General features: G+C 39.9%; 1 protein-coding gene across 4 annotated transcripts in view; it reads right to left on the reverse strand.

Moving 5' to 3' along the window:
* Window positions 1-16,392, reverse strand: part of FBXO38 (F-box protein 38) — a 119,345-nt gene that overhangs the window by 8,845 nt on the left and 94,108 nt on the right. For all 4 annotated transcript variants that reach the window (XM_036750853.1, XM_036750854.1, XM_036750855.1 and 1 more), the window contains 2 exons: window positions 7,455-7,555; window positions 5,230-5,332 (listed from right to left, as the gene is read on the reverse strand). In XM_036750853.1, coding sequence (XP_036606748.1) covers window positions 5,230-5,332; window positions 7,455-7,555 — 204 coding nt within the window. The remainder of the gene's footprint in view (window positions 1-5,229; window positions 5,333-7,454; window positions 7,556-16,392) is intronic.

Raw genomic sequence — 16,392 nt, forward strand, 5'->3', positions numbered from 1 at the left:
TCCTTGAGTTTCACAGCTGGAAGGGACCTCAAAGGCTGACAAGACCAATCTGAGCAGCCCTCTCTTCAACAACATCCCCAACAGATAATCAGCCTTTGCTAGAAGGTCTCCAGTGATTGAGAAAATCACTACATAGTTTCATTTTTAAAGAAGAAAGTCATGGCAGACCTCAATCTCATTGTCCATTCTCTAAACACAAGCTCAGGCCATCTGTGTAAATTCAGTACTTAACACAGGGTCCTACAAAGTTCATGCTCAATAAATGTTTATTGAATGAATGACTATATGAGAGTATGGGTATTGAAAATCTTAATCTGTAAAATTTCATGGGCAAGAACTAGATTGACAAAAAGCCAGTTCCCATAAAGTAGTTTTTGTCCAGGCCTACAGCAACACTAACACAGTAAAAGAACAAGAAGGGCAAAGCGAGTACGTTACCACAACCCTAAGAAAATGCTATGTTGGGCAGAAAGGTTATGTGAGATAAACAAGATCTTGTCATTTGTTCTAAAACTCCATCCTCCTCCTGACAGAGACTAGATTTAGTCTGGGCATGAGACAACACTATTGCATTCCTGACCCTTCCCTTATTACCGAAGGGATAGAGGATTATTCACACACCAGGAGCTAATATATGGGACTCCAGGGAAAGAATTCTTTTGGAGAAGACAAGATACACACCAAACTGTGATTCAAGAGCATAAAGAAAATGTTATGTTGAATAGAATTTGAGTTCTTGGAGTAACTGAATCCAAGGGACTAGGCAGGAAAAGATGGTCAAAGTCATTTAAGGGAATAGGTGGGGAAGCCAGCAGAGTGAGGAAGCACTTTCTACAAAGGGTCGTGATAGGCATCAGTGAGATGACATTCATCTCATATAACTTCTTTGCCTAAGACAATATTTTGAAGTACCAGTCACAGCTCTTTTTATACTCTGCTTAGAACCTATACTTTTCTTGATCCCAAAAGGAACTGGACTGAGAAATCAGGAGAGAATATTAAAAAACTCTTTAGTGGAAATGTGAAGTAAACTCTTGGTAGACCTCTTCTGATAAAGGGCAAAAAGCTAAAGGAACCACCAAAAGCTGCAATCTTAGATAGCCCTTTGAGAATGGAAGAGATGCTACCATCCCAGACAGTCTTCTAAGAGGACTCTGATAATACCTCATTGTGTTAAAGATCAAGGGTCAAATATATCATCAATATCAAGGGTCAAAATCTGAGGGAGGGGTACTACTACAATTTCCCTAGGTACATTATGTAACTCTGTCACTTTGTTCAGACAGACTGAATTAACAAGTATTTACGAAAAGAAACAGAATCTCCAAGTTGAAAGGGAACTCGGTGGTTTAATCTATTCCTACCTGAGGAGGAGCTGTCTCTACAATACCCTCAAAGAGTTTCACCCAAACCTTGCCTATCTGACCAGTTACCCCATTTCACTTCAGTAGACAGAGTTCTCATGGTTACGGTTTACCCATTTTGATCCGAAACCTGTCTAAATGAAATCTCCACCTTCTCTTATTTCTCCACACTGCTCTTTGTTCTTTCTTGGAATAAGCAGAACGAGTCCAGTTCTCCTTTCTCAAGACAGCTCTTTAAAGAGAGCAGTTATGTGCCCCTCTTCTCCATGAAGTTTGCTCTTTTCTAAGCTACAAATCTGTAGTTCAATCGAATGACCCACGTATAGTATGGTCTCTAGTTTTCTCTCCATGCTGGTGGCCTTCTTCTAGACCTGCTCCTGCTTATTATCTCCAGCTTCTTCCTAGAACAGGGCTTCCAGCCCTGGCTTAACCAGCAGGATTCACCTCATTCTGGGCACTAAGCTTCGAGTCTGGCAAACAGGTGAGTAGGAAAAAACTTTGAAAATCTAAAACCTTGCAATTTGAGATCTGGACTACTAGACTCAACTAAAAGGTTATCTATAAGACTTTAAAGTCCTTGAGGGGAGGAAACATGCCTTAGTTACCTTTAACTCTCAGTACAATTCTTTGCACATTCTATGATTTAATCAGTTAGGGAGCCCCCTCTATTATGAAATTACAGAATTAGAGTTTCCTGGGGAACTTAGAGGTTAAGCAACTTGCCCAGCCACACAGAGACAGTATATGACAGAGACAGTATCTGAATACAGGTCTTCCAGACTCCAAAGCTGGTCTTCTATGAACTATAATATGGCATATAGTTGGCATTTAATAAATGATGCTGAGTCCCTACTTCATAGAGGGACCTGTTATTATATAGTAAGGGGGTAGGGAAGAGGAGAGTAGATTTAACCCAGTCTAGTTGATGTAATCAGAGAAAAGGGCAGATAACAGAAGTAATGGTGCTAACTGGTTAAACTAAGTACAAAAACCTGTCTATATTCTGTTATCTTTTTATAAAGTGTAAACATTTTTCTCTAACTGAACTAAGTTTGGTTATTAGCTAGCAGAAGGCCACAACCTCAGTGGCCTTTAAAAAACTCAGCCTGCCAGTCAGCGTAGTGCCAGCCAGAAGGAAGAAGAACAGCATGAAGATATCATGGCCCTGAAGTACTGGAATCGTGAGTTGCCATGTCCAAACGAGCTCCCTGAAAGCGTGACTTGGTATTAGTGAGCTCTAGATCCGTGTCTGTTTTTCCTACAAATGCTCTAGTCTGGAAGACTGCACTCCACTTTATGTGGGAAAATATTCTGTAGCTAGTGTTGTTGCTATGTGTATTAGGAATCAAGACAGGCTCTTAGCACTTATTCAACCAAATGCCCTCGAAGAGGTTGGCCTTTGTTTCCTTGATTAAATTAGGAGTCTTCCATCACCTCCTTGCCTCAAGGGAAAGCCTAGTTTACATGGGTTCAAGTGACATGTTTGTGACATCAGAGGCTTTTAGACTACAGGGGTTTAAGTCAAATTTTTGTGAGGATTTTAAGTCTCGTGGGTGAGTGGCATGTGTGACTCACTTTTGACCCTGAACAAGATATATAAAACCAGAAGTTGTCTTTCTTTTTTCAGAGCTCTGAGCCATAGCAGTAGTGACTCATGACTCTGAGCCAGCCACTGAACTCAGACGTTGATAAGTATAAATTGTATGTGGTCTGTTTATAAATGTATGCTTGTAATTTGTTTGTATTTGCTCTGAAGTTCAGGGTGCTGCCTTTTTCCCCAGAACTAAGTGAATGATATTTGTATGCTGGATTAAAGTGAGATTGTTAACCCCTTAACATTGCTTTCCTTAGTAAAGCAGATCAAAAAAACCTGGGCTTGCAGCGTTCTGTGAGCTGGTTGTTGTTGGTTTTACACCCCCACAGCAGCTGCTGGCCGGATTGTTACAACACTATGCCACATTAGTAACTGTCTTTGCTTTGCGCTATACCCATTAGCTGACTATTAATGGTAAACTCAATGCTGGGGGCTTTTAAGCTCTAGTTTTAAAAGTAAAGACTCAGAGTACCTGTGGAACCTATGAAAGTAGTCATAGCCTCCTATCTCACAAACTGCAAAAAAACATAAAGTGCCAACTTAGAGAAGTAGCCCTGTATCACATAGCCAGTATGTGTCAGAGGCAGTACTTGAACCCAGGTCTTTCTGACTCCAGAGATGGGCCTCTATCAGACACGATGATGTCTTATATTATGCATATGGTAGGTACTTAATAAATGCTGCTGAGCCCCTGTGTAGAAGCATTTGTTCTTATGTTCACCTTCTACTTAGCCCCTTGGATTTACCTCAGGGGTGAAGTAGCCCTAATTGATGTAATTTATTTTATATCTCTCTAAGACACAATTAAGACTATGGCTGGAAATTACAGGTAAATGTAAGGGATGATTATCTATAAATCAGAGCTGTATAAAACATGAATGTATTGCCTCTGGAGGTCATGAATGTCTAATCAATGAAGTTTTCAAATGTGATCTCTAGTCAAAAGTACTTAATGGGGGATTCTAGAGCATGGCTGCAAGGTAGGATTAGATTACCTCTAAAAACACTTACTTTTACAACACTATGATCTCTTCTCTGGTCTTATTACCAGTCTGCTTAAATTCTTACACAAATAAAGAAGATGGTAATAATAGGAGACAAGAAGTTGCCCATGTAGCCATCTGTTTTCCGTTAGGCTAGCCCATAAGTACATCTAAACATGGTCACAGTGGAAAACCCACCATACTTGGGATCACAGGATCAAGAGGCTAGAAGAAATCTTTTTCTTTTAATTTTAGTTTTCAACATTCACTTCCATAAGATTTTGAGTTCCAAATTTTCTCTCTCCCCTCCCCCACCCTGACAGCATGCATTCTGATTCCTCCCCCCAATCTGCCCTCCCTTCTATCACCACCCCTTTTCTCTTATCCCCTTCCCTTCTATTTTCCCATAGGGCAAGATAGATCTCTATGCCGCATTGCCTATATATCTTATTTCCCAGTAGCATGTAAAAACAATTTTTAACATTCATTTTTAAAACTTTTGAGTTCCACATTCTTTCCCTTCCTCCCTGGCTAGAAGAAATCTTAAAGATCACCTAGTCCATATACAGTGTGTTGCCAGGCTCATACATGAAGACTTTCCATTTGGTAAGCCTTGAAGGAGCTGGTGCTCAGCTGGTACAGCCTTTGAGAATCCAGGACCTTTTTTTTTTTTTTAACTACATGATGGAGAAATGGTGGAAGATTACAAAGTAGGACTTTATTCTCATGATTACCTTCCAATGAGATGTGCTATTTTATTATGCTAATCACAAGTACAAACAACTAAATTTGGGAACAGTAATTTCATTCATACTGTGCTGCTATTTGAAGTAGTTATAAAAAGTCCTTATGATTCTCCATCGGCAGGACAAATTTCGGCATATGAGCCCCAACATAATCACTAAGGAAGAATCATTTTAGGCATGGGAAGAATCATTTTAGGCATGAAGATATGATTAGGAATGATGGGAAGCCATGATTACTCTTTGGTGGAGTTTGGAAAGATACTCCTCAGGCATGGGAACCACCTATATCCAAAAGGAAGTGCTAGAAGTTTGGGGTTTTTTTCCCCTTATGACAAAATCTAGAATCTAATCAATTAGCAATATCTAAAACTGAACACTCTCTTTGACCCTGTTGAAATATTATGTTAACTACTTAAAAATCAATCAAGCACATGAGAATTTACTTTTAAAAGATGCTCATGTTCATAACACAATGATTTACTATGTATTAGCTCTTGGCACTAACAGAGCAAGTATTTCAGACCTTGGACATAAACACCTACCATGAATGAACATCATCTTAGGACAATCTTTTAGTACTAGATCTGTGATTCCACAGTTGGTCAATGTGATTCCAACAAGATTTTTGGATTTCAAGACAAGAACCTGTTGAAAATGAAAAACAAAATTGATACAAAGGAAATTTAAATTCCAATTTATTTAGTAATTTTTGTCATATTTCCTTAGAACCCTAGAATCACTTTTATCTCCTCCCTTTCCCACCACATCCAAAGAGTAGTCTAGTTGTTTGTTCCACCACCAAAGTAACTACCCAGTGTTCTCCTTCCCAAAATCACTGCTACAACTCTAGTCCAGAACCTTACCTCTTATCAATTGGACTGTTCTAAAAGACTCCTGAATGGTCTTCCTATAATCAGACTCTTCCATCTCTGATCACATTTTTTCAGAAAGCTTTCACAGTAATTATTTCTAATGCACTCCCTGATCACTGTGGGGGCCATCTCCAGTCATCCTGATCTGTATCTTGCCACTGAACCCAGATGGCTCCAGAGGAGAAAATGAGGCTGGTTAACTTTGCACAGCCCTCTCTCATTTAAATCCAACTCACTTGCAAAACATGGCCAAACAACAAGTGGTGAGTAGTAGGAAACTGCCCTACTGAGGCCCAACTGGCCAGTTCTAATAGGTCAACACAGCGCTTCTCCTATCTCTTCTCCATCCTCTCCTTCTGCCCACATGGGGAATCATACCCTTACCTGCAGGTGCTCTGCCCAAAGGAATGTAAATTTTGATTGCTGAAACCTTACAAGATATCTAGGGATTTACAGGCTAGATTTCTTAAAGACCATGCCTTAAACCCAAATCACTCTGGCTCTCATTGATTGGCCAACAATAGGTCCCAGCTCAAGTCCCACTTGGTCATGGTTTGGGCTCTGATTGGCTCAGAGTGAATGTAAATAGCAAATGTTTCTCTTTTGGCCAGAAACCCTGAGGGTCTTCCTTTCCCAGTTTTTTTTTTTTTTGATTAGGTAAAAGTAGCCATTCTTTGCTTCACTTCTTACTTAGCCTTAATCACTGACAGGGCAATGCCTTAGTCAAACTGAGACCTAGGAAAGATCTTAGCTTAAAAAGGCCAAGGTCTCCCACAGGGGCATCTCAGTCGTCCTGATCTATAACTTACCATTGGACCCAGATGGCTCTGGAGGAGAAAGCGAGGCTGGTGACTTTGCACAGCCCTCCCTCACTTAAATCCAAATCACTTGAAAGTCATGGCATCACCTTCCTGATGTCATGGTCCTCTTTAAGACTGAAGGACAAACAACAACAACCCTGATCACTGTCACTCCTCTATTTGAAAACTTACAGTGGGAAGAATGAACAGGTGCTAGTATTCAATTAGCCCTCCACCATCTGGCTCCAAACTACTTCTTTTGAGTGTTTTCTCATATTATTCTCCTTTTCTATATTTAATGTTTAAAATTAAAAAGACTGCTCTCCATCCCCTATTCTTATCTTGCTTTCTCTAGTCTATGTTCATAATATACTCCATACCTGGAATAGAGGTCTTAACACCCATCTTCAGCTGCTGAAGTTCTTCCTTTCCTTCTTCAGGTGCTACCTCCACACTACAAATCCTTTCATAAACTCTGTCTTACTAACTATATTTCTTTACCTGGGACTCATTAAGCCTCCAGGAGAGGCCATGCTATATGTGAGAGTTTAACAAATACTTCAAAAGCCCCATGATGTCATTAGTATGTTTACTACCTTCATTGACATGTATAATCCCCTCCATGCCTTGACATGTGGCTTTTGTAAGTTGCTGTGACTGAAAAAAAAAATCACTACCCAATGTTCATCCTTCTAGTAATGACCCTCTTTGAGCTGAGCTAGGCTAATTTTAAGGCAAGAGGTACACAACCTATCACTGTGTCTACATTTCCAGGACCTTCCAGCTTGGTAGGAGCTGTCAAGATTTTGCTTTTTGCTTTAAGCTTTTGAGAACCCAGAGTCACATTCAAGCCAAGAGTACTGGAGGAATAATTACATATAGGTTAAATTACACTCAAAGAGCATTCAAGGTCCTGTACAATCTCTGATCCCAGGATTACAAATTTAGCATTCTTTCTACTATATTTTACCTATTTTCTCTGAAAGACAAAGAAATGATAGCGATACGTTCTCATCAGTGTGCAAAGTAACAACTTCTTCTGCACAAGAAAAAAAAAATTGACTGCTTTAACCCAAAAAAGGAAAAGGATGTCACCTGCACGTGATCATCCTCAATAACAGGATCGCTGGTACTTGTGGACTTATCAGCAGTCCTTTTCCGCTTCATTGCATGACGTGGCTTTGGTTTGGCAACCTCTGGAAGGGGAGGAAAAAAATAATACATTTCAGTGTCTGTTGTTTCTTTTACATTCTTTGACTTGCTGACCCCCTCCGTTCCTATATCTTCAATGATCACATCCAAGAAAATAATTCTCCACTAGATAGATCTATACACGACTAGACCCTGGACCTGAAATTCTACCTACAAAAGCTACTGACACCTAAAATTCAAAATTTCCAAAACTGAACTCATTATCTTCCTCCCCACCAATCTATTTTCTCCTTCTGACTAATAATACCACCATTCTTCTAGTTATTTATATTCAAATTTTAGGACCACTACAATCCTCCCTTTCCCCAATCTTCAACATTTTCAAAGAACCTTACAACTGAAAGGGACTTTAAAGACCATGTAATCCAAACACTCATCTGAGACAAGGAATACCTTCCATAAGGTCTCAGAGTTGTTACAGAATGAGAAAAAATGTGGGAGCTGTTACATAACGTACTACAAAGTAACAAAGACAAAAGAACCAGGAAAAAGTACTGTTTATGAAAGCTAAGTGAAGGAGAAGGGGGTGGTCAACTATCTGAAAAGCTGCTGGAGGATTCAAGGATGAGGACTGATAAATAAGTCAAATGGATTTAAAAATTATAAGATTGTTTATAATCTTAAAGAGGGTAGTTTCAGTGGAGAAGTAGGATTGGAAACCAAATTGCAAAGAGTTGAGGAATGGGAGATGAGGTGAAGCAACATGGGTAAGTAATTCTTAGTGAAGGTTCTTTTAAGGATGGGGGAGGCCTGGACATATCTGTAATACAGCACAGAAGGAACCAGGAAATAATGGAGAGGTGAGGAGGAGACAGCGGAAAAGCTCCCAGAGAAGACTGAAGGGGGACAGCATCAAGAACAAGAATAGAAAGGCCAATCTTAGCAAAGCAAGCTACCTCTTAACCAGAGGCTGTGAAATAGGGTAGAAGACAGCATGGCAGATGGTCTCTATTTTCTTACTCCAGGTAACTGCACAATTCTAACTTTTTGTCTTTAACTTAACCTTCCCTCTCCCCACCCAACTCCCAATCCCCGGTCCCTGCAACCCCCACCTCGCACCTTGGATAATGGAGTGACATTCAAAGAAGTCATCAACTTCTATGGATTCTTATTTTGCAAACTTTCATTCTGCTTGGGTTGGCTGCAAGTCACCAACTACAATCCTTCCAGTGATTGCTAGGCCTAATCTAACTGCCTTTCCTGCTACTGAATTCTAAGAACCTCCAAGCCTTTCTTTTTGCCCTACTTCTACAGCCACTAAACCATTAGGTACTACCACCTGGTCTGCTTAAGACCATAGGGCCTTGCCACTTACCCCAATGCTAAACCCTCAGGCCAGCTGAGCCTTGCCAAGTGACCTGCTGATGTACATTAAGAACCCAGACCACCCCAAGATCCCTGGGCCTTGCCATCTTTGGCACCATAGCACTCTCATCACTTTTGGCCTTTCCCCCCCACCCTGAAGGTCTTTTATGTGTTGTCTCTCCTACATGGAGAAGAGGGGCTATTTTGCTTTTTCTATTGCAAAACTTTTGTGTCCCCAGTTCCAGACAAACAGTTAAGTCCTTAATAAATATATTTTAAATTAATCTGCCTTTATTATGCCACTGAGAATCACATCATTCAAACTTACTCTAACATCTGTATAACTAATTTTTTGCTTCTTGTTTCTTTCTCTTACTGCTGCCAGATTAAATTTAACACCTTCCACAATATGGCCTCTACCTTTCCGACTCTAACTCCTTCTAGTGCTCACAACTTCCACATTATCTTTCTACACACTACGCCACGGTCAGACTGGATTTGGAGTTAAAGCACCTGGATTCAAATCCTGCCTCTGTCACAACCTGTGTGACCTTTCTCAAGCACTTAAACTTTCTGGGTTTCCTCATCTGGAAAATGAGGGGATAGATGGCCTCCTTTCAGTTCTAATTCTATGATTCCATGGTGATTTTCTACTTCTATGCCTCAGCTCTTGCAGTTCCCTATCCCTTTATGCCTCAATTTCCTTGGTTAAAAAATAAAAGAGGCTGAGCTAAGTGATTTTTATTTCCTCTGGATCTCGGAATCTTTGAAACTATGCCTAATTATGACTCCCTGTCAGGGAAAGAGCACTACATAATAACAATTTCAACTGCTATAGAGTTCTCTCTTTACAATACACCCAGTGAAAGTAGGTAGATCAACTGTTATCCTCTGAGAATAGGCGAAGTGACTCTGCCCAGGTTGGGGGCTCTGACCCAAGTCTTTTGACTCCCAATATTCCATTACACTCTGATGTCAGGCCCTAATTCTCCAGTGTAGAAGATGACACTGCCAGAGCATTACATTTAAAAAGAGGGGATGAAAAAAAAGGCCATTTCTCCTTTCAGAGGCTATTCCTTTCATTCTAAATAGCACTGTAGTAGAGTCGGATTTTTTAAAACAGTAACTAGTACCCTAGGGAGCTTATCTTCGAGCTTCATTTTCTTAAGGGAATCCTGTGTTTGCAGAGAAACAAAATATAGGTGGATCTAAATTTTGTGTAAATACAGACATAGTATGGTACAGTAGAAAGAAAACTGGATTTGGAACCACAGAACCTGGGTTTTAATTCTGTACTACTTAGTACCTATATGACCTTGGCAAGCCTCATGACATCTTTTGGCCTGTTTCCTTATCTGTAAAGTGAAAAGGATGGATTGGTTGACCCCTAAGGTTCATTCTAGTTCTAAATCATACATTCCTATGAAAGAAGCTGTCGACACAAAAGCTGTCCCATCCCAATCCCAAGAAGAGTTTTATTCAATTAAAAGTTAAGGTCAAGAATTATCAACATTCTTTATGCAGTAAAACTAGAATTTCAGAAATCTAGAATCAGAAAGAAGTGACTTCCCCAAAGTCATAAGAGTCAGTAAATGCCAGAGGTCTCTTATTCATGGTTCTTTCTCCTAAACCACCTTCCCAGCAAAAGTCATTTAATAAAACTTTCAGGTTTTATTTCTGCATGTTTAGCTTCCCACTATCTTAACTAAAATAATCAGAAGTCTTCCAGTGACTCCCTGTTGCTAACCTGGTAAAGTCTAAATTCTTTAACCTGGTATGCAAGGTTCTGCACAAATTAAATTGCTGCCACTCTTCCTTTAGGTAGGCTTGTTCCACATTACTCTCTTCTCTGCATCTATGATCTTGCCTATATACACTCTACTCTTATCCACCTCCATGTTTTTGTTCATGCTTTATCATTAAGACTATGAGCTCCTTGAGAGCAGGGACTGTTTTGTGCTCTTTTGGTATCTTCAGTGCATAGCAGAGTGCCTGGCACATAGTAGGCACTTAAGAAATACTTGCTGACTTGACTACTGCCTTGATTCCCCATCCCTTCTACCTTTAAAAATCCATTAGTGCCATTTCCTCCATGGAACTTTCCCTGACTCTCCCAGTTACTTATGATCTTTTCTTCTCATCAGAGCCCATTAAAATAATGTAGTTGCCCCTCACTTACGTACTTAGAACACTTAGGAGTTCGTATTTTAGTTATCTGTGTGTCATGTCCCCTAGCAGAATTTAGGTTCTATTAGGGAATTTTATATTGAACTCAGTGCTGAGCCTAGTACGTATACAATTCAAAATAATTTAGTTCTTATATATGTTATTTCCAACTTTACTCACCTGAAATTTCTCTTTCCCAAGTTACCAATGATGTCTTAACTGCCAAATCCAGTGGTCTTTTTTCAATCTTCATCCTTCTTGACCTTTCTGAAGCATTTGACACTACTGACCACTCTCTTCTCTATGGGTTTTTGTAAGATAGCTTTCTCTTGGTTTTCTTCCTACCTGTTCAACGGCCTCTTCTCCATTTATTTTGCTGAATTATATTCCATGTATTGGCCCCTAATAGTAGGGATAACCTCTATGCAAGGTAGTTCTCAGAATAGAACATGAATGCCTTGAGGGCAGGAACTGTTTTTATTTTCCTAAATCCCTAGTGCATAGATAATGCTTAATAAGCTCTTTTTGATTAGTGACCTCATCAGCTCCTACAGTTCCAAAGATCTCTATTATGCAAATGAGTCTCAGATTTCTATTTGGCCCTCATTTCTCTCTTGAGCTCCAGTCCCACACCACCAACTTTTAGACATTTGTAACTGGATGTTCCATAGGTATCTCAAACTTAACACATCTAAAACAGAGCTCATCATCTTTTCTCCAAAACTCACCCCTCTTCTAAACTTCTCTTTTGTCTGTCAAGGATACCAACATTCTTCTAGTTACCCAAGCTGGTAAGAGTTGGGTCAGTATCCACATTTCCATTCCAAATCTTTTAATTTTCTGCCTCTTCAACATCTATCCATCCATTTCTTTCTTTCTACCCACAACCACCACTCTAATTCAGGCCTTCATCAACTTTCACCTAGACCACTGTATTCCTTGTTCTCCTTGTCACAACTCTCTCTCCCCTCCCCAATCTGCCCTATACACATCTGTCAAAATGATATTCCTAAAGCAGAGATCTGGCTATTGTCACTCCAGGGGTTCTCTATTACCTTTAGGATCAATTTCCAACTCCTCTGTTTGACATTTCAAGTCCTTCCCAATATGACTCCAACCTACATCTCCAGGCTTAATATAGACTGCTTCCCTTCACACACCCTATGGGCTGGTTATATTGGAGAAAAGGCATATACCACAATTCACAAGGAGCCCAAGAAAGACGCAGAACATAAGTTTTAAAGTACTATTTGGCTTGATGCAAATGTACCATATGATGAGATTATATATAACTAGAGTTCACAGAGTCTGACAGTTGGAATTAGAGTTCTTTGAGATCATTTAGTCCTATTTCCTTTACATACAAACTTCTGTAGATGATCCAGAATTGGGTGGTATCTGAGAGATGAACAAAATATCATTCCTTAACCACTAAGCTCACAGGCCCATAAGAATGATCAAGAAGAATATTTTAAGGGGCAGCTAGGTGGCGCAGTGAGTAGAGCACTGGCCCTAGAGTCAGGAGGACCGAGTTCAAATCCAGTCTCAGACACCTGACACACTTACTAGCTGTGTGACCTTGGGCAAGTCACTTAACCCCAACTGCCCTGCCCTCCCTCCTCAAAAAAAAAAAAAGAATATTTTAATTTTCTATGTTGTTGTAATTACTCAGTGTTTTTCAAGTTGGCCTAAATGTAATAATCTTCAAGTAGGATTTGACTATAAGGTTACTTAAGATGATGAGAGGGAAAAAAAAGATATCTGTCCATCTTCACTAAGATTCAATATAAAAAGGGATGTCTTAGTAAATGAGAAGATCCCAAACTCCAGTTTTTTCTTATCAAAGCAGTAACTTCCTGTAGTGGGAGGAAGAATCCTTTTTTTTTTATAAGCCCAGCAGGACCTCCAAATATTTTATCATACCCACCTGGTCTAGTTCTATCTTACGCTAATCTCCTTCACTTTTATTTAGTAGACTTCCCATTCTCCCATTCTTGTCCTGCCCTCTCAGCTCACTCCAACCAATCCTGAAGTGGACTTCCCAACCCCATCTTCATCTTCAGTCTCTCCCTTTCTTTGACCTGGCTCCAAGCATCCTCTTGCTTGATGCTCCCCAAGTTAACGTTACTTTTCTCTCCTCTGATTTCTTCTTGCACTCTGCCTAGCTAGTCCTCTTGTTCGTATCGTTCTTTTCCTTGCATCAGTTATGAACGTCTCCACTTTTCTTTCCCTATTAAATTATAAACTCTGACAGCAAGGCTCTGTCTTTGCATCCCCAACAGCAACAGTAACGATTACAGATCTCATTTACACAGTGCTTTACACTTTTAAACTTTCTTTTATAGAGGCATCCTGGTGCAGCAGATAATGGTGTGCTGGAGTTACTGAACGCCTGGATCGAAAATCCTGCCTCACACCAGCCTCCGAGGGTCACAATCTCTCCGTGCCTCAGTTTCCTCATCTTTAAAATGAAAAGGTTGGACTAGATGGCTTCTTAAGATGCCTGTCAGAGCTATTTCTCTACTCTTATGACACAACAAACCTGTGAAATAAATTCTACACATATACATGAGAAAACAGGTTTAGGAAGGTTAAGGGATTTGCTCATGGCTATACAGTTCCTAAGTATCACAGGAAGAATTTGAACTCTAGTCTTTCAGATTGCAAACCCAGCAACTTTTCTACTATACAATTCTGCCTTCCCAAATGTCTTAAACTATAGATACTTAATGCTTAAATGAATGGAATGCTCTAGTACGGAACATATGGATGACTTTCTTCTGAAAGCCTTAGGTGAACAGCTCTCTCTCCACCCCCCCCCCCAACATCTGGATAACAACATTCCCTAATTCATGAGCAGTGAGGAATCCTTTTTTTAAAAAATCATTTTTGGGAAGGGAGGGGCAGAGTTTAGCTTAGACATGCAAGGGAGCAAACAATGATTTGGCCAACGTCTGTGACAATACTTAGAAATCTATGGTTGAAAGCCTTCTCAGAGAGCAGTAAAAGGGATTCCAGACTGAGGTGGAAGTGATCACCTTGGACTAATGAATGCCATCACCCAAACCTAAGGTCTAGATGCCCCTGCAAGAGGTAAGAAATAAATCCCTTAAGTTATTCACTAATACTGCTTTTTTTTCTCTTTTGAGAGGAAAGAAGGAAAAAACCACCTACAGTGCTCAATATGAGCAGAAGTTGGGTGGAGCAGATAGAGAACTGGTCTCTTGCCCCAAAATATTCTGAGGCTTGGTAACCTCAGTTACCAAGTTATTAAAGCTCAGCTCCCCTTTTAAAGGATTCTAAGTGGCAGAGAAGGTACCAAACTACAGTAATAGAGGAACTTTCTCATTGAAAGCAGATGAAAGCACAGGTCTGGTGGAAAAAAAAAGGGGGGGCAGGGGGTTTCTATATAAATGAGTACATATTATGAGAAATTCTATAAATTGAAGCTCACTAATTTTATCTAAAAATCTAATTTCCATAATATAAATGAAAAATGTTTTTAGAAATGTACAAGTATTTTTTTTGTTCATTTTTCTTGTTCAAAAAACTTTCATCTTTTTTTATGCTTTTTTTGGGGGCGGGGCAAGGGCAATTGGGGTTAAGTGACTTGCCCAGGGTCACACAGCCAGTACACATGTCAAGTGTCTGAGGCCACATGTGAACTCAGGTCCTCCTGACTCCAGGGCCGGTGCTCTACTCACTGTGCCACCTAACTGCCCCGAAACTTTCATCTTGTATTCTAGAAATTGGATACTAGCAAATATTTCAAACCAAAGGTCTATTTTGGTGGGGTTAAGAGTCCATCTTGTGCCTCCTGAAGACCATGAAATCCTGGGTACTTGGCTGAGTTCCCACCAAGATTGCTGGCATGATTGTGTTTTAGGGTCAAGAAGAATTAAAGAAAATAGAAGACAGTTCATCTTATACTTTATGAGTTAAAAGGGGCCCTAAATGTCTAGTGCTTCCAACCCTAGCATAAGAATTGTGTCTACAATGTCCCTTCAAGAGGCACAGGGCAGAATTGCTCAGAGCTTAGCCTTTTGTGTCATGAACCCCTCTGGATTCCAGGGAAGTCGACTGGCCCCTTCTTGGAATAATGTTTTTACATGCATAAAACAGGCTACAAAGGAAGCCAATTAAATAGAAATATAAATATCAAGTTCATGCATTATAGGGTATATATCAGAAGTCCAAGAGTTCGTTCTGCCACATCCCAGTTTATGACCTTGACGTAAGCTGCTCACTTCTCTGAGTCTCAGAGTCCTCATGGAAATAATAATAACTACAATGCCTCCTCTCGATGTCCTGGAGGGAAAATCATGTTGTAAAGTGCTCTAGGCATGGGAGGTAGTTTATAAGTTGTTACTCAATTTTTAGCTGACAAGGGAACACAACCCCTCTCGAGGCCTATCATTCCAATGCTGCACTACTTTAATTATAAGAAACTTTTTTCTTGCATTTGAAGCCAAGGGCTTACATGTCCTTTTAGAATTCATGTCTTCAGTCCAAATACCCCAGCTTCTTCAGCTATTCATCCTATGACCTGGTTTCTAGATGTTTCATCCTCATTATCCTTCTGTCTTCTCTCTCCTTAACCTTAGAAAAGAATATTTCAATTCTATATTATAGCCAACTAAAGTACTTAAAAATATTTACTAAAAAAACTATATTCTGTTCTTAATTTTAAAAATTTCATGGTGATATTTTATATTTCACTAAATAGTGCAAACTGGATTGCTGTGTGTGTGTGTGTGTGTGTGTGTGTGTGACCTTCAATTGAAACATGGTTCCCCATTCCTGCTTTAAAGGAAAAACATGGCATGGTAGAACCTTATCATTGGAAGGGATCTTAAAGGTTCCCTACTCCAACTACTACTACAACAACCACTTCAGGATGAGCCAAGGTTGGCACAAAAACTTTCAAATATTAAGTTCTCAAGTGTCAGCACTATAACAACAAAATCATTGACTTTGAGTCTTTGGAGGTCAAAGTGACTCCTCAGCACTTATCGTAGCCATGATGTACCAGCTTTAGGATTTCTACTGGGACTGAGGCTTCTTACAAAAAATTCATTTATATCTGGCCTGAGAAACCATAAATAAATGGCAAGATGCATAGAGGTGGAGCAGGGCTTATATTATACATAGGCAGGATTCTCCCCACCTCCCATCCACAGAAAACAGATGCTCTTATTATATGTATAAAGGAATGGGAGTCTAAGATGTTCTTGGCTTTTACAAAGTAGCTAAGTCACTGATTAGCACCGCCAGATGACTTTGTTTTTATTCCAGAAACTTAAGTGGCCCTCATTTCTCGTTGGTGCTCCACGGTCAAGCTCCACTTGAA

The sequence above is a fragment of the Trichosurus vulpecula genome, chromosome 3, assembly GCF_011100635.1.
Source record: "Trichosurus vulpecula isolate mTriVul1 chromosome 3, mTriVul1.pri, whole genome shotgun sequence".
NCBI classification, from domain to species: Eukaryota; Metazoa; Chordata; class Mammalia; order Diprotodontia; family Phalangeridae; genus Trichosurus; species Trichosurus vulpecula.